General features: G+C 33.3%; 2 protein-coding genes across 2 annotated transcripts; both read left to right on the top strand.

Annotated features, from left to right (window-relative positions):
* The first annotated feature begins 5,708 nt into the window (after nt 1–5,708).
* Nucleotides 5,709–9,494, top strand: LOC139861351 (uncharacterized). The gene is made up of 10 exons (XM_071849723.1): nt 5,709–6,103; nt 6,221–6,299; nt 7,213–7,307; nt 7,453–7,557; nt 7,646–7,725; nt 7,959–8,049; nt 8,128–8,235; nt 8,389–8,475; nt 8,575–8,643; nt 9,077–9,494. Exons 1-10 carry the CDS (start codon nt 5,849–5,851, stop codon nt 9,233–9,235), a joined length of 1,128 nt encoding a protein of 375 aa, XP_071705824.1. The 5' UTR covers nt 5,709–5,848; the 3' UTR covers nt 9,236–9,494.
* A 1,766-nt stretch (nt 9,495–11,260) lies between these two features.
* Nucleotides 11,261–13,407, top strand: LOC139862387 (nudix hydrolase 15, mitochondrial-like). The gene is made up of 4 exons (XM_071850983.1): nt 11,261–11,521; nt 11,599–11,741; nt 12,379–12,498; nt 13,120–13,407. Exons 1-4 carry the CDS (start codon nt 11,296–11,298, stop codon nt 13,327–13,329), a joined length of 699 nt encoding a protein of 232 aa, XP_071707084.1. The 5' UTR covers nt 11,261–11,295; the 3' UTR covers nt 13,330–13,407.
* Nucleotides 13,408–19,921: the final 6,514 nt, after the last annotated feature.

Here is a 19,921-nt window from a genome sequence, read left to right as displayed (position 1 = left end):
GTTGTAACGACATTTAATTGTATATATATCATATTAAGATATATTAATACATCATAATATTATGATAATGTAATAATTTAACATCTCTTTAGATATAATAAACAATGGGTTAACAACATTTAACAAGATCGTTAACCTAAAGGTTTCAAAACAACACTTGCATGTTACGACTAACGATGACTTAACGACTCAGTTAAAATGTATATACATGTAGTGTTTTAATATGTATTCATACACTTTTGAAAGACTTCAAGACACTTATCAAAGTACTTCTACTTAACAAAAATGCTTACAATTACATCCTCGTTCAGTTTCATCAACAATTCTACTCGTATGCACCCGTATTAGTACTCGTACAATACATAGCTTTTAGATGTATGTACTATTGGTATATACACTCTAATGATCAGCTCTTAACAGCCCATGTGAGTCACCTAACACATGTGGGAACCATCATTTGGCAACTAGCATGAAATATTTCATAAAATTACAAAAATATTAGTAATCATTCATGACTTATTTACATGTAAACAAAATTACACATCCTTTATATCTAATCCATATACCAACGACCAAAAACACCTACAAACACTTTCATTCTTCAATTTTCTTCATCTAATTGATCTCTCTCAAGTTCTATCTTCAAGTTCTAAGTGTTCTTCATAAATTCAATAAGTTCTAGTTTCATAAAATCAAGAATACTTCCAAGTATTCTTGATTTTATGGTATAAAATTCAATCATAAATTATTAAATAAAAAATACATTAATTATTCACTCCCATCCCCCAAGTAAAATATAAAAAGTTTTAAAATTTGACAAACAATTTCTAAATATATTATTAATAAGCCTAAAATTTATAAAACTCATTTTCGGATCACCGTTTATTTTAAAATCATATAAGTTCGAATTAAACTTCTCTAATATCAATCGGAACATCAAACGAGTATTACAATCATTTAATATTTATTTTTAATATACTTTTATATATATATATAGATATGTTTTAAATAATAATTATTATAATATCGTATTTCTTAACAACAACATTCAATATTTCAAATTATACTTCCAATTATTATTTATATATATACACACATATCTATTTACAATTAATTGTTCGTGAATCGTTGAGAGCAGTCGAAGGTCAATTGATTTCATGTAAACTGTTTCACAAATTTTGAGACTCAATTAAATAGACTTTGTTTATCTTGTCGAAACCATATAAGAATAAAGTTTAAATTTAGTCGAAAATTTCCCGGTCGTCACATTTAAAAAAGTAGTTTCTACACAAACGTTATGCCTACCTCATAATCTCTTGAAATGAAGGTTCTAAACGTGGAGTATTATGACTAGAGTTTTCTCAAATTTTAGATTTAAACTAGTGAAAGGACCCGTGAACCACAAGTTTATTTAAACGAATCAGTTGAATTATGTCATAGGTATTAAGCGTATGTAAATGCTAAAGTTGTTTTGTTTAGATTTTGTTAACAATAAGAAACATAAAAAACAGTAGCCTTTGAATTAAAACGCAAGTGCTAAAATAGAATAGCAATAAGAAAATATAATAAAGTTGAAGCAACTAAAATTATCTTCATAAAACCAGCTTAGTATGTTGAATAAATAGTAGTAGTCACCACTATCAAATTTAAATAAATAGATAATTATAGACTCTAAACAAATCTAAAAAATATTGGTCAATATAAATATTGTTGGGGATGAATTTGCTCCTGTAAAGTAGGATTTTTTTTTTTTTCAATTACCTAACCGTATTAATTCGTTTTTTGTTTGTTTTATTTTTTGTTTTTTATTACATTTATTTGATGTGAATGACATCATGTGGTGGAAAGTTTTAGGAAAATTTAGGCTTAATTTGATAAATGATGACATCATTATTTTAAAGATTTAATAGAATTTATAGAAAATAGATAATTGTAGACTCTAAACAACTCTAAAAAATATTGGTGAATATGCCATGTTTGCTCATAACAACAAAACTTGACATATTGAACGCAAATATGCCATGTCTTCCCCTGCTTGTTAAAAAGAAAACAAATATTATTTTAGTGTATAGTTAATGTTAATGTTATATTGAACGCAAATATAATGAGTGTGATTTAAATACTTTTCAAAATGAAATAATAAATTTGATATTGATGCGTATTATTTAAAAATAAAATAATATTATATAAACTAACATGTATCAAATGCATATTATAAGCTTTGTAGAACTTCCTTGTAAACAACATTAGTTGTACTATTGACAACATTCATGTACTTGTCGCATAAAAGTATCTTCAAACCGTTTTTATTTTTTTTTCCTTTAGAAATAGCAGCTTATAATTGTCCATGAGTACAGACTCGCGGGGGAAAAATTAACCAACTCGTGATAGCAATTGACCTTGACTTTTATTAATGGTCATTCTAAAACACATAGATGATGGAAAATGCTTTCTAGTAATTTTAAAAGGTAATGTTTTATCAGACGGATTCAATTTCATGCGCAGAATCAGTGTTTCAAAGCCAATATTTGAACACCAACTATAATTTTGGGTTTCATTATAATCCTAATTTGAAATTCAATATTTATAACTTTGGAATACTTTATTAAAATTTTATAAATCAAATTTTGAAATTCTAAAATCACGTGAAATGATAGTATATATCAATCAATATAAATATAAATATCGATGGTTATGAATTTGCTCCTGTAAAGTAGGATTTTTTTTTTAATTACCTAACCGTATTAATTTGTTTTTTTTGTTTTTTTTTTTTTTTTGTTTTTTTTGTTTTGCTTTTATTACATTTATTTGATTATTTGATGTGAATGACATCATGTAGTGGAAGGTTTTAGGAATTTTATGCTTAATTTGATAAATGATAACATTATCATTTATCATTTTAGAGATTTAATAGAATTTATAGATGTGTTATAAATGTGATATTTATAGAAATATTTTTTATTTATATTATTCGAGCCTCTAACAACTTGTTTCTAAAAAATATTTTTTTAATATTAAAGCTTCAATCGATCAAAACACACACTCATCACATCTTTTCTCACACATACAAGCACACAAAAGCCTGAAAATTCATTTGATGGCATAAAAAACACCTCAAAATTTTGAATTTAAAGTCTTTAGACCACTGATATCAGTATCCATTCACAACGTGTATTCATAAGTTCTAAGAGAACTCCAATAATAACATTCTTGTTCTCCGTAACTTTTGAGAATTTCACCCTAAGTTTCCCTACGGGCACAACAAAAACAAGAACACACGTTCTCATTAAATTCAATAGTTGATTCATTTTTTTTTTTCATTATTCTTCTTGAATAATTCTATGCTCACTCAACTTTCACCCAAAATTTTCACTCAAATACAGTAGTTCGCAATTTACATACTTTAACCATCTACTTTATCTCTTTTTTATTTCATTTGAGTAAACCTTTTTAAGTGAACATAAAATTACTTTTCTCAAGAAACAAATATTGATGTATTACTGATGTGATAGTAAGATATGAAAAAAGTTATGGATATTAATCTATATATCTAAAAGATACTCCCTCCGTCCCTAAATTATTGTCCAGTATTCCATTTTGAGATGTCCCAAATTAATTGTCTACTTCCATAAATAGAAAGGAAATGAGATATTTCATTGGTGGATATAGAGAGAGAAGATATTTCATTGGTGGAGAAATAAAGTTAGTGGGATTTTCTAAAACTGTGTGTTTTTTGTCTGGGGACAATTAATCTGGGACGGAGGGAGTAATAAACAAAAGAATAGTACACTCCATAACTTTTACAAACCCACCCCAAACTTTATATTTTTTACAATTGAAACACACTCTTTATAGTATTTATTTTCATAGCTTTTATAAACTTTTCGCATTTTATAATTTAACCACTAAACTTCTCATTCATTCTAAATCAACCACATAATTTCCCCTAACTACTTCTATTATATTATATTATACATATACCTAATAGACAAAAGTTGTGAATAGTAATCAGGGGTATTTTCGACTTTTCACCTTTTTTTACCTTTACAAACTCACCCCAAACTTTATATTTTTTACAATTGAAACACACTCTTTATAGTATTTATTTTTATAGCTTTTATAAACTTACCACAAATTTTTTACATTTTATAATTCAACCACTAAACTTCTTATTCATTCTAAATCGACCACATAATTTCCCCTATCTAATTATATTATACATATATCTAATACACAAAAGTTATAAATAGTAACCAGGAGAATTTTCGACTTTTCATACTTTTTTTTAATTAAATTCCATTCAACCAACAAAGCCCCCCACACTTTTTTTTAAAAACTCAAATCAACCCCTCAAACAGGGGGGGTAAAGTGTCAAATAACCATTTTCATTAAAAATCTTAAATAAACTCCACCCAAATATTCAACGGGTCATATCTTCTCGCTCGCAACGAGTTAAATTTTTTCGACACCATCGTTAAACTCGAAATAATTTTAAGAACACAATGTCAGTAATTATACGCAAAACGGACGCTTTTTTAAAAACGCTAAATATTTGGGGTACTTTTCATACACATTGATTTTACGTTAAATTTTTAAAAGTAGACAATTTTATAGTGAAACGCGGAGATGCACATATATTATTAATTTAAAATAACATTTAAATCTTTCACGGGTTATACCTTTTTGTTTGACTCGAGTTGCGCTTCAACGACATCATCATCAGCCACGAAATAATTTTACAAACTAAACACAATAAAATATATTGAAAACCGAACCTCCGGCGCGAAGCGAGGGTTCGAAAACTAGTTCTTGGTCTATAGGCAAGGTTGCAAAATTCGCTATTTGGTGATTAATCTGTTGAGACTTTGGAAGAAGTAATCGGCAATTCGAGGATCATTCGGGGATGAATCAAATGTACTATATACACTAAAATATTAAATTTCACGATTTATATGTGTAAATGTAGAAGAAAACAATAAACATAAACATTAACTTTAACAATATTTTCTAAAATTGCTCATTTTGTTCAAAAACTCTAAATGTCTAGTTAAAATTCATGTTAAAATGTTGACCAATTTTGACTTTGAACGACTTTGATTACCAAATTCGATTTTGACCTATTAATTATTGTTGACTGATTAATTAAACGGATTTTGAAAAATCGAAACGGACTGCTCTTTAAAATGAGTAATCGATAATTAATCGAGGAATAATTTAGTTTTCAAAATGTATACACCGGCTTTGTGGGTGTTATTTTTTGGAAAAATCCCCCAAGAAAAGAAATGGTCTAAAACGGTTGATCGACATACCCACTATATTTGTCGATAATTCGTCAAAATTGTGTATCATAATTCATAATTGTACATTTAAGTGGAACCCTTTTATTACAGTAATATATTTTGGAACAAAATAGGATACAACAATTTAGGCCGATGATAAGATTGAATTAGATTCGGAATAAAGACAAAATAAGAATTACAGTACCAACATACAAACATTTGTATAAAAAGAACCTGCGGTGCACCTGATTCAAAGTTTTGATGCTAAATACGTAACATCCCCAATTCCGTTTCCACCGGCCGTCGTTAATTTCAACACCACCTCCCTCCGTTCCTCCGCCGGAAACCACCACCACCACCACTTCCTTTTTTTTTCATTCCCCTTGTATTAAATTAATATTTATTTATTATCCAAATACGTAGTAATTAACACACCAACACACAAAACACAAAACAAATTGAAATCACACACTTCCACACACTCAATCACATATTTATTATTTATTTAATTAATTCTAAATTGTGTAGATTACGATCAGTTATTTAATTAATAGATCGATCTGTTCGGTATGGGCGACTCAACTGCCGCAGACGGCGGTGATAAAGTTGTGCCGGAGCTAAACGCCGGTGAAGAAGTTTCTAGACTTGTGGAACAAAGTAAAGAGTTACAGGATTCAGCATCGATTTTAATTGCTAAAAATTGTCAAGAAGATGCATCGTTACGACAACGTGCCCTAGCTCTTGATTCTAATATTAAAATGATTCGATCGTTTATTACTTCTTCTGTTAAGAAAGGCAATTTAGATTCCAAACATGCAGAAAAAGTAAGGCCCTTTTTTTCAGTTTATTGTATGTATTTAGGGCTATATTTATTATGTAGTATGTATATTTATTTATTATAGTGCATCATTGTGTTTGATATTTGATTTGCATGTTTACAGTTGGTTGAAGAGTTAAATAGAGCAAGTTATACATTGAGTGAAGGAGATGCAGCTACATTTCTTCCTTGCAAATCACACGGTTCTTTATCTTTATTAGTCAAACCAACTTCTGATATTTGTATTATTAATCTTTTTTGGTTACTTAATTTCTTATAGAAAAGAAAAGAAACTTTTAATTGTTTCGGACCTCTGAATGATATATGATGATCAGAGCCGACTCTACCTTGAAGGGAGTGGGGTCCTATGACCCCACTAGTGGAAAAAAAATTTATACGATGTATACTTCAAATTGTACAGGACACCACTAAATTTAAGTATAGGACCCCATATATTTTTAAAATTTGTATTTTTTTAGAGGTAAATAACCACTAAAGTACCCTTCAAATATAATTAGCCTTAGAAAAAAAAAAAATTAGGACCCCATTGGCATTTCATCCTAGAATCGCCACTGATGATGATGCTGAATGGTTCAACATTGAGTGTTGAATTATTCAGAGTTGAAACACTCTTTTAACCATTAAGTACCTAAATTTTTTGTAATATCCTACTCAAATCATATCCCCCGAACACTTAACAAACAAGTATATTGAATTTTTTATTTCTGTAACATGTTAATAAGTTAATTTTACCCAATTCATATCATTAATTCAAAATGATTATCAAACAGCTTATTTTCATTCTTTATTCAGAGACTTTGAATCATTCATATTATTCAGAATTGAACCATTCAGCGGTAAATCATTCAGGTCTATCAAACGCAGCCTAAATTTGTCTAGGGAGCTAGTTTTGTTTTATCAGGTTAATAAATGATATATTAGTCTGTGGTATCCGAGTATTTTGAGGATAAATATATTCATCATGGCTGACATCATAAACATGCATACACGAATGTTGATTTAACATTAAATGTGCGGACCATTTGGTTAGGTCACAAAAATTCGTGTATCTTGTTATTCATTTCAGTTTATTGATCGAGTGTTATTGGGTTGCAGGAAGGTTTTTGAGGATGTTTCTTGGTCCAATAAATGTTCGTGCTAACAGAAAAGATATTCAATTGAAAGTGAAGGAGGAATACTATAGTTTCAGGGTAACAATATCTCAATTTTTCGTTTGTATATATATGTTAGCTAAAAACTCTTTTCCTTTTATTGGATATTTCTCGTTCAAGATGCCTTTTTTCGGATTTGGTTAAATTTGACCACTTATGGTAATTTTCTATATACTATGGGCAGGATAAAACTGCGTATCTGTTTCTGTTTTTCCCTTCATTGTTACTGGTTTTATGGTGGCAAATTTGGGGTAACTGTTTCCCTGCATTACCCGTACAGCTTTATCAGGTAAAATTTTCTCTTCATTCGTAATTTCATGTATCGTTATTACCAAATATAATTGTTACATGAGCATAATGAAGTGTGTGGATTTCAGGCGTGGTTGCTATTTCTGTATACAGGATTAGCGTTAAGAGAGAATATTTTGAGAGTCAATGGAAGCGATATACGTCCATGGTAATTCAATCTGACCCATTTTCACCTGTAAATATGACCCATTTAAACCATAACCCATCATGAAACCGACCCATATTGCCATCTCTTCGTATAACTGCAAAATGCATCTTCTTGCAAGGTTGTATGCCATGTTTATATTTTTTGTATTATTTTTTTTCCTTGCATTCTGAATATAAGATAAGATTGATGTTGAAATAAGTAATGTTTTATGGTTGTTCATGATGTGTTATTAGGTGGATATACCATCACTATTGTGCTATGGCTATGGCACTCATCAGCCTCACTTGGGAGATCGAGAGACAACCAGACTGCGCCAAGAAGCAGGTTAACATACTGTTTGTTTTTATTACGTTTTTTTTGGTCTGAAACCAAATATTCACGTGTTGATTAACTTATTTGCAGAAAGGTGTACTATTGTTTTTAATATGGGCAATCATGCAAGGCGTAGCAATGCTTTTACAAAACAGATACCAACGGCAGAGACTGTATACTCGCATCGCATTGGGAAAGGTACTATTAGTATAATCCTGCATAAAATTAACTGTTTGTTCTAGTCTCGTAAATCTTTATAGTTGATATCGAATAAAAAAAAATGCAAAAAATGAAAGTGCATATATATACATCATTGGATAAATATTCATAAATTATTTGGTTTGATTGTAGGCAAGAAGAATGGACGTTGTATGGGGTGAAACTTCTGGAGTCAAAGGTCAACTATGGGTGTTATTGCCCATACTCTTTGTCTTGCAGGTGATTTTCTTCAAGAATTGTTCTCTATGTGAAAAAACTGGAAAATATAAGTATATAATGAAATTGTGTACTTACAGAAACTTTTTCTTCTCATTACAGGCCTTTGAAGCATATGTTGGTGTTCTATTGCTACAAACTGCAGTAGTTGGTGTTGTATCTGAATGGCAGGTAAGAAACATCATAATACTTTGAGGTGTCAATGTTGGCCCATTTACTTTTAAAACACGATACATATAAATTTTGTAATCATAATGACTCATTAGTTACATTATGAAAGCGATAAGGAATCTTGAGAAAGGGTTTTACGGGTCAACCGGCCTGACCCATTTCGACCAGTAAATTCTATGTTACCTGTATCAGGCTTAGAGGTGTCAGATGTTGGCCTATTTACTTGTAAAACACGATATATACATAAATTTTGTGATCATTATGACTCATTAGTTATATTATGAAAGCGATAAGGAATCTTGAGAAAGGGCGGGTCAACCGGCCTGACCCATTTAGACCAATAAAAACTATGTTACCTGTATCAGGCTGTGTTCCTTTCAGGTTTCGTTTTGTGATCATGAAGAAAAGTTGACTGGTTCAGCTGTTTTTTCAGGTTGTTGCATGTGGAATACTTTTGGTAACTATGGCTGTCGGTAATTTTGCAAACACAGTGCAGACTCTTATACTAAAGTCCCGGTTTAAAGCAAAAATGAAGAAAGGAAAAAGCAAGAATGACTTAACTCAGGTATCATTATCCTCAAAGGATGAATGATTCACAAAATTAGTAGTTTTCTCTTTCTGATAAGTTTTATAAACATTTCCAAGACTAGCTTGTTTTTGCATGTGTGAACTTTTGGATTCCATAAAGGATTAGCTTTAGTGCCAGATTATTATTTTTATTCATAGTTGTAAACTAAATCCATAAAACATCTGGTTTTATTGCACCTATTTTTCCTTCTACTCTGTATATTACATACTTTTGGGGCCTTAAAATTTCCTGAATATCTATGGGCAATCCATCCTTGATTTCATATATATTTGTATTTGTATTTGTATAATTTGGTTGTTTTAAATGTCACCTTTATCAAGTTTTGTAATTTGTACTAGTCTTGTTCCATCCATGGTTTCATATAATCTGTGTCTGGTTCGGTTGTTTTGTACTGGTATCATGTATCATGCATGTATGTACTCATTATATTTTAAGTATAATGACGATCTAATATATATATTTGATGAAAGCCCGTTATAATAATAATCGTTATGTCCACATACGAATTAGACGTATGTATATGATAATTCGCCTCATGATTCATGAAAGTCTCCGGCTCATCTTCAAACATAACCCTCATGGCCTTATGGATTTCGACCTAGTCAAAATATGTTCACATGATCCGGTTATCCCTTGTCGCAACATTGTCAAGGACCTCGCCACCCTCTCGTTCACCTACTGACGAAACAAGTAAATCATTTTCAAAGATAAGGGTTTCAAACATTATGTTGCAAGTTGAGGTTTATTTTACATGATCCGTATTATACAAGGCCATTCACACACATGTAAACTGTAGTCGCATTTCCCCGCTCATTATTGTATGGAGTATTTTTGAACAATTTGTTGCTAGTTGAGGGTTGTTTCTACGTATGACACAAGGTTGTTACACAATATTGAGGGGGGAAACAAACCTCGTCAAGTTTTATAATCGACAATGATTGTTTCTACAATAGTTTATTTCTATTTCTATATCACTACAAAGTTATAAATTGAAAAATAGAAATATTAAAACAAACTAATTTACAAAACACAAATTTTATAAAATAGATTTATTGAACACACCTGATATGCTAAACAAATCTTTATATTGTACTTAATAGAATTTTACAAGGTTGAGAGAGAATATGTATTTTGAAGCCTCTAAAATGAAAAATGAAAATATACAGACTTATATAGGCAAATTCGAATGACATATCCATCGAATAATCGCATAATAATTCATGAATTATAGAGCGTATCTAATACGCGTTATTTGGCACACATTTCTTGCAAAGGGGACCCACACTTAACTTTAAAAACAGAATCTCGTCTCATACAATAATTATCACACATTACTCGGTTAATATTTTATTTTTCACACAAAGGGGTCTACATAACTTCAATTATTATTCACGAATCATGATATTCCAAATAACTGAGCTCTAATATAAATTTTAAGTTCTCTACACAGAGTTTAAGAGCATGAGGTGTGGTAAAGTCACCCCAGCGTCGACGCTGACTTTGCATGTCACCCCCACACCATTTCAGTGTCTTCTTCCAAAGTCTTCTTCCAAAGTCTTGGGCAAGACGTCGGCCAAAAATGCATATGTGGTCCCATTGTTTGAATTTTTGAACGTTAGAAGCTTAACAAAATGAAATAAATAATATAAATATATTTTCTCTCCAAGACACTGAACTGACCATCTTCCCAATTCACCTGTTTTTTCACCAATGTCAGTTTTCAGTGTCAGTCCAGTCAGCCTCCAGTCATCAGCAAGACACTGAACTAACACTGAACTGACGCGTCACCACTGGGACCCAGTGTAACAACTCAAAATACAAACTTTCAACTTTAAAGAACAAATATTGTAAAATCTATTTCGTTATGACTTGTGTGTTACACTTGTTTTTGAAAGTTAACATCTTTTCTGAACTTTTGAGGACTAAATACGTCATCTTGAACTATTAGAAGGTTACATACGAACTAATGAAGTCAACAACAATGTTGATGGTTTAACCAGAATTTTAGTAGAAAAAGCAGCAACGAAGGCTGAATTTAAGTTGTATTCCAGTGTTTATGAATCATGGATTGCAACAACGTTAAAAATAGATCACATAAATTACTAGAATTATCTCAACGGTTTCGTCAATCCAACTCCGTTTCATCTTGTTCAATTGCTGAACAATCTAACCCATCCCAAAACTTGAAAAGACCTAACAGAGCTGCAGTTCTAATATGTCTTTTTGAAGAAGGAGATGATATCTATGTTATCTTAACCAGAAGATCATCAAAGTTATCGTCTTTTTCTGGTATATAAAGTCCTGCACATTAGGTGTTTGATAAAATGTCTCAATGAGCAATGAGGTTGAATTAAATTTGATTGCAGGGCAAGTGTCTTTGCCGGGAGGTAGAACGGATGAAGGTGATCAAGATGATATTCGAACCGCGTTAAGGGAGGCTGAAGAGGAAATTGGGTTGGATCCTTCACTTGTTGATGTTGTTACTGTTCTTCAACCCTTCGGAGCCAAGGTAAAAATAGGATCAAAGGTGTATGTTTGACAGGGACCAAGGTAAAATTAGGGTGTGTTTGTTTAACTCTTAATTGAATTATTCAACGTTATTCAACATTCAGTGAGCTTGTTCAGTATTAGTTGCTGAACCATTCAGAGTTAAAACACTCTCTTAACCATTAAACACCTACATTTTTTGTAATATTCTTCTCAAATCATAACTAGAATACTTAACAAACATGTATATTGAATTTTTAATTCATGTAACTTGTTAATAATGTAAGTTTACCCCATTCATATTGTTCATTCAATATGATTAGTAAACAGCTTATTTTCATTCAGAACCAACTTTATTCAGAGACTTTGAATCATTCAGTCAGCTAAATCATTCAGTTTTATCAAACACAACCGTTGTTAGTTTCATTTAAGGCTTAAAATGAGTCGAGCTTAAAATATAAGCTCGAAAAAATACAAGTCCGAGCTCGAGCTTTTTGATTCTTTAATTGAGCTGACACCCCTAGTTTTAATTAGAGTTTTTCTTCAAATCCATATTATAGTACGTTTTCTTTAAGGTTATGGTTTTATGTGAAGAAAAGTGCTTCTATTTTTATGGTTTATATGTTCTTACCTATCTTATTGTGGTATGGTAATTGCAGGGGAACATTATTATAGTTCCTGTGATTGGCATACTGTGGAATAAGCAAGCGTTTAATCCCGTTCTAAATACTGAAGAAGTAGAGTCGATTTTCTATGCCCCTCTTGAAATGTTTCTCAAGGTTTGCTCTCTAGTAATTCTTAAATCTTCTTTTGCTGCTATTATTGAATCAATTGAGAAAGTTGTTACCAATAAGGAAACTAATTAAACGCTCTGAAAGTGGTTAGAAGTTAGAAATGTATATATAGTGAAAGGATCTAGAGAGAACTTTGCATATGAGAAAACCTAGAGAACCATGTACATATCGACCTCAGTCTGTACACAGATCGACCTCAATCTCTACACAGATCGACCTCAGTCTCTACACAGATCGACCTCAGTCTGTACACAAATCAACCTCAGTCTGTACACAGATCGAGGCGACCTCAGTCTGTACACAATATACTAAGTTCTCTACTATGCAAATTTCTACAGGGGTCTTCACCCTGTATATATAATCATGCAACTTAAACTTCTAAATTAGGCTACTGGATTTATGTTATTAATTTCCTTGCGTGGATATCGGCAGGAATTGGTTGAAACTTTAGCATGGGTTATTACTATATGTAAAAAAATTTATCTTTAAAAGGAAGGAATAAGTTTTCATAAAGATGTTCATTAAGGTAATAAAACATACCCGTGACCAACATGATCTATCACTTGTACCAATTTTATATCAAAATATGATATTTTGTTTATTCAGAATGAAAATAGGCGGCAGGAAGAGAGAGGAACTGAAGGAGACAAATATATGTTTCACTATTTTACTCACAAAACACATGACAATGTGTATGTGATATGGGCTGTAACTGCAGCCATCTTAATAACAGCTGCATCGATTGTTTACCAACGCTCGCCCGATTTTGAACCAAGGATGCCTAAATTCTGGAACAGGAAGCACAACAGACTATAATCTTTCATGAATAAAGTCAGTGAAAATCAATAAACACAACATTAGTTAATTAATTGTATATATTAATTGGCAGTGTTTATCGACTGAGGACGAAACCCAAATTATATTTCTTTGTATCAGGATCAAATTGTAAGTTTATATGTACTCTTATTCAAAACACATGAAAAGGCCTATACTTACTGCCAGTTGATTGCATATTTAGTACAGTATTATATCTATTTGCCAATGTTTTGCTTCTTATAAAAGAAGTTATATATTTGCCAGAATAAATGTATCATGACACTTGGGCAAATAAAGCAGAGCAATAACATACTAGTACATGGGTCAGATCTTGTTCATGGAATCCAATAACCTTACAAGATTGCATAAACTACTAGATTTGTATCATTGATATAGTGTGTCAGATTCTGTTTCACCTCTTTTAAATGCTGAATTTAACAATCTTGAAGGTTTAAATACCTTCAAGATTGTTTTGTAGGATAAGCAGTATAAATTACTGCTGATACGTGTGTATAGATATGTGTGCGATAGGCACATGAAGTTCAATTCACTACTGGAGGTATCAGTAGTGGCTAAAGCTTCAGCCGTTGATAAAGTTTTGCATGCGTTTTAAGAAAAAACAGAACAAGTGCGACTATATGATTCTTAATCATCATTTATGGAAAACAAATACTGCAGGTGTCATTTTAATTGATTTAATACTTTAGTTCTTGGTACTTAGAATCTTATATACTGTAGGCATCATGTTTTGATGACGTTTTCGCTGTGGTCTCCCTTGTAGCGGATTTTGGGTGATTTCACTGGGTTTCATCATCGCGGCTCTTGGATGGTAAAGTTGATGGAAGCTATTTGTAGGTTTAGCTTTTAGAAATTGGCTGTACGGGCAGGTTGGTTCCTCGTGAAGGGTTGGAGTTTCGTTTTAGGTTAACAGTCGTTTGATTTGTTGTATTAGATGGGTTTGTAATGGTATTTTGAGGTTCATTGTATTTTGTTTGTTTAGGGTCACTGCTTAATTGGTTTGTTGATTGTATCTTGGTTCATTGGTATTTGTTAGGGTTTTCAATACTTCTGAATAGGCGTTTCAATTGGTGGTCCATCAATTGGTGTACATTGTCGTTGCGTCATTTGATCTTCGGATCACTATATATTCCCGATAGACAACCCATATGAATTCAATTAACCTGACTTAATAAGGAAAAACAAACGGGGCCATAATCATTTGGATTTTTCTAACGATGTTTTTAATGTTAATTTTTAAGGTTATCGTTAGTGTGCATGAATTGTTGTACTCGAAAGTTACACATTGAATTTAAACTGTTAGTTACTTGAATGTCAATAATGTTTTGCGCTTTAACGACAACCCTAAACTCTTAAAGGATGTCGTTAGAAACCTCTAATCATATTTAAGAAATCGGTGAGTTTATGAGAACACTCTCTATAGTAGCCTTTAATAGTCACTTTTTCACACTACAAATTTTTTTAACATTTCTTTAACTAATCTCCCCCTATCTTAGAGTCGAATATGAATTCTCTCCCCTTCCCCTCATCTCCATTCACTCCACCGGCGGCCAATCTCCACCAGAACCAATCTTACATCCATTACGACGATATAGAGGAAGGAGAGTGGGTCCCTGTGGAAAGGAAACATAATTCAAAACCTAATCAAAACACAACCTACTACCAAAATCTAATAAGGAAATATGGAATTCCAAACTCATCCACCTCCTCACTCAAACAACCGTCAACTTACCCAAACTACATTCCCATTGCTCGCCAGCATTCGGCCCCCTTCTCCAGCAACATCCATGCCAAACTGCAAATTACTTCAATAATGTTTTTTAATCACCCGGAGAAATGGAGTCAAGACGATCTTCGTGTGTTCTTCAAAAGATATGGTAAGGTGATAGATGTGTTCTTACCTCCAAACAAGCTACTAAAAAATGGACAAAAATTTGGATTCGTACGATTTGCAGGCGTCACAGATGTCATCTATTTACTCTCAAGACTTAACACGATTTATGTTAATGGTAAATGGATGCGAGCATACAAAGCTTTCGATAGGAAAAAGCCTAAAGATGAACCTTTGAACAGAAACCAGACATTCTCCAAACCACCACCACAACACTACTTTAAACCAAAATCAAAACCCCAACCATTTACACATGCTCAAAATATTTCGAATTCCAACCATCCTCAGCCTAAAGAAAAACCAAGGAACGCCTATCGAGATGAACGCAATTTCAAAGAAGCATTAAACAATGAAGAGATAGCACAAAAAACCGACAAGCCACGAAGAATTACCATTGAAGAGGAAGCCTCTAACAAAGAGATTTTTAAGCATGCTATTGTTGGGGAAATCATTGATATCGATCTCATAGAACAGTTTCCGACCTTATGCTCGGCGGAGGGACTCACAAACTTCAACATTAAGTATATGGGTGGGCTCGACATCTGTCTCACCTTCGACAATGAGGAGGTAATTAACAACATCCTAAACTCGGAAGACCACATTCTTCGAAGCTGGCTACAAAACATCAGGAAACTTGATGACTTATCTATCCAATTATCACGATTATCATGGATAACCATCAAAGGAATGCCAATCTCCTGCTGGAACGAAAAAAACTTTAAAAATGTAGCGGGCTGGTTTGGAAAAGTCTATGACTGTTATAACTGCAAGATTGATGGTAACCAAAGCCTTATTTCTGGTAAAGTCCTAATCAAGCTCTGGGGCCATAAACTCATTAACACCATTGTTGAAGCTAAAGCAGGTGAAAGAGTTTTTTACCTCCAAATCATAGAAGATGTGAATAGCTTTGTGGAAATTGAAATGGAAGAAGATGCTGATAAGATGTCCTCTGACCAGTCTGATAACAATAGCAACTCTGATAGTCAATCGGAATTTGATCAATCGGAACCTGGAAAAGATGAAGATCTAGCATCACCTGTGTTTGATCTCGCCGGAAAATTCAATGTCCATCATAAATCGGACACGTCAGCAAGTGATCCCAGCATTAATGATGACATAGGGAATACGGATCTCGGCAAACAAAGCATTAATTTGGATAACGCATGTAATGATGGCGAAACCGTTGGGAACACACAAAAAGACTGCAATTTCGAGAACCCTAACGGTCCTACTGATTCATTATCCAGCGACTCTTCTCCCGTCTCTTCTAATTCCACACCAAAACAAATTAATTCCCTACCCGACCCACCTTCTTCGGATAACCCAGCTGTTTTTAATTCCATACCAGATACATCCCAACCCTTAAGCCCATTAAACGTAGAAGCCCCACCCAGCCCAATTAACTCTATAGTCCAAGACTCTCCAACCAAACCTAAGGATACCTATAATCCATTAAGCCCAACCTACAAGGAGCCCATCTTCAACATTAACCCAACCAATATAGACTTTAGCAAGTCAAAACACACCGCTAACTTGACCAAAGCAGATGAATTGAGAGACATACCCACCGAACCTTCCTTATCTGATAACGATGTATCACATCTGGGTCTGTCAAACCCTTGCTTCAACAAATTAATCGATCCCATTATACTTCCTACTTCTGCTTCAACCAATTCGCCTAAACCTAATCCTAAACCCTCCTCATTCAGATTCAAAGCAAAAAACAAGTGGGATAGGAAGAATCAGAAGCAAAACGGTTCCAAAGTCTCCCTGGATCAACAAAATCTAACAAGTGAAATTCCGAATAAAAAAAGGAAACATTCGCATGGATCGCAAAGCTCTGCGGATATACTTTGGGCAAACATTCGAAATTGGAATTCTTCTTCAAAAATTCAGAACGCTAAAGCACAGGCTCGTTCGAAACCGGTCAAAAAGATAAAGAAATTCTCAGAATGTAAGTCCAATTCAGGCAATAGCAGCAGCATTGGGTCACAAACCGTGTCAAGCAAATCCCTTAATTGTGATGACGTTGGTGCGAAGCTGGGACTTTCGAGAGTTGAAACCCTGTAAGTGTTTCCTCTATTTTCGAGAGTCTTTGTATTGTTTTTAATGAAGATAATGTCTCTAAATATTAGAGGTCTAGGTGTTGAGGACAAAATCAAAACAAACTGGTTTAAAAAACTCTGCTTTCATGAAAACCCTAACATAATAGCGTTACAGGAGACCAAAAGTAGAAAATTCCCTGAATCATGGTTTCACAAAATTTGGGGAAATACTTACTTTAACTTTGCAGTTAAAAACTCAAAAGGTAATTCGGGGGGTATACTACTGGTTTGGGATACTCGTTTTTTTTGTACTAACCGTGTGATCGAGCGTGAATCCTTTATTGCGATAAAAGGAAATTGGCTAGCTGCAGGTACTGAACTCATCATCATAAATGTCTACGGGCCTCAATCTGATGAAGGTAAAAGAAAAATGTGGAGTGATCTTTCCGAAGTAATGAATTATGATGAAGCTATGTGGGTCATTCTTGGTGACTTTAATGAAGTCAGATTCGCAAGTGAAAGGAAAAATACAATTTTCGTGGAAAAAAGAGCGGCAATATTTAATAACTTCATTAAAGATAATGAACTTCTAGAGGTGCCTTTGGGTGGTTGACTTTATACCAGAATCAGTGACAACGGACGCAAATTTAGCAAGATCGACCGAATCTTAATTTCTGGAAATGTTCTACAACAATGGCCAAATCTGTCCGCCACCATTCTTGACAAAAAACATTCGGATCATTGCCCGTTAATTCTAAAAGATGGGTTGACAGATTTCGGGCCAAAACCCATTAAAGTGTTTGATGAATGGATAAAGCATAAAGACGCATTCGACATCGTTAAAAAGACCTGGGATTCTAATGTCAAAAGCACGAAACCGGATTGCATCTTCCGTGATAAAATGAAAAACGTAAAGTTAGAACTTCGGAAATGGTACTCCACTTCCCATTGTAAGCTTCAGCTTGAGATTGATGAACTTTCAAAAATTGTTACCGAATGGGAACTTAAGGCAGAAAGTTGCAACCTCGATGAATCTCAAAGGCTACAATGGATGGAGGATCGTGAAAGCTTGATTCAGAAGGAAAAAACTCAAATGGAAATGTTGAAACAAAAATCACGCTACAAATGGGCACTTGAAGGTGATGAAAACATCAAATTTTTTCATTCGGTGATTCGACGTAGACAACATAAAAATAATATTCACGGCATCAACATAGCCGGAATTTGGTCCACCAACCCATCTGAGATCAAAAAAGGAGCACATAACCACTTCAAGTCTTTATTCGAAATACCAAGAGGCAAAAAGTACAAATTGAAGAATTGGTCAGGCCCTTGTCTCGACAGATCGAAGGCTGAACTGTTAGAAGTCAGGTTCTCCAAAGCAGAAACATTAGAGGCGATTAAATCTTGCGGGCCAAACAAAGCACCGGGTCCCGACGGCTTCAACATGCTCTTCTACACCAAATTTTGGGAAATCATCAAAGAGGATCTCTTGAGTGCTCTAAACTGGTTCTGGGAGTCAGGTATCATTTCTAACGGATGTAATGCTTCTTTTATTACTTTAATCCCTAAAGTCAACGACCCCCTTAATTTCGCCAACTACCGACCCATTAGTCTAATCGAGAGCTACTATAAAATTCTTTCTAAAATCTTAGCAAACAGGATCAGGAAAATCATCCCACTTTTAATTGGCAACGAACAAAGCGCCTTTATCAAAGATAGGAATATTCTTGATGGTATTCTTATCGCACTTGAAACCGTTGATGAACTCAAAGCCAAAAAAGAAAAAAGTTTTATTTTTAAAGTCGATTTTGAAAAGGCCTTTGACTGTTTAGATTGGGAATTCCTTTCGGATATAATGGGTCTTATGGGGTTTGGTCCTAAATGGATTAAATGGATCCTATCTTGTCTAACATCCACCTCTATTTCCGTTCTACTAAATGGTTCACCTTGTGAACAATTCTTTCCAAAAAGGGGTGTTAGACAAGGGGATCCTCTTTCACCGTTTCTTTTCATTCTTGCAAGTGAGGGCTTAAATTATCTTTTAAATCTTGCCATCAAAGAAAATGTGATAAAAGGTGTTGAAATTGGTACCGACAAAGTTATTGTATCTCACTTGCAATATGCGGATGACACAATCATTTTCGGTAAGTGGAACAAATTAGAAGTTAGAAACACTCTAAAGATACTCAAATGTTTTGAAGAGCTCTCGGGTTTAAAAATAAATCTAAGCAAAAGTTGTGTTTATGGTATTTGTACCTCAAAATCGGAATTGAATTATCTCTCAAAATGGTTCGGTTGCAAAGAAGGTAGCTTCCCGCTTTCTTATCTTGGACTTCCAATTGGGGCTAACCTTAAGCAAATTCAATATTAGCAACCTATTTTCGATAAATTCAAAAAAAGATTAGCCACTTGGAAAGCAAAAACAATTTCCTTTGGAGGTAGACTTACGTTAATCAAATTCGTACTTAGTAGTCTACCCCTCTATTATTTCTCACTTTTCAAGGCCCCTCCTTGCGTTCTCAAGGAACTCGAAGGTATGCGACGTGATTTTTTTTGGGGCGGGTCTTCGGATGATCGAAAAATGGCATGGGTCAAATGGCAACTGTAGCGACCCGACAAAATCGTCATTGATGGC

Source organism: Rutidosis leptorrhynchoides, chromosome 8 (genome assembly GCF_046630445.1).
Source record: "Rutidosis leptorrhynchoides isolate AG116_Rl617_1_P2 chromosome 8, CSIRO_AGI_Rlap_v1, whole genome shotgun sequence".
NCBI lineage: Eukaryota > Viridiplantae > Streptophyta > Magnoliopsida > Asterales > Asteraceae > Rutidosis > Rutidosis leptorrhynchoides.
The sequence above is the reverse complement of the archived record's forward strand: the minus strand, read 5'-3'. Positions and strand labels throughout refer to the sequence as shown.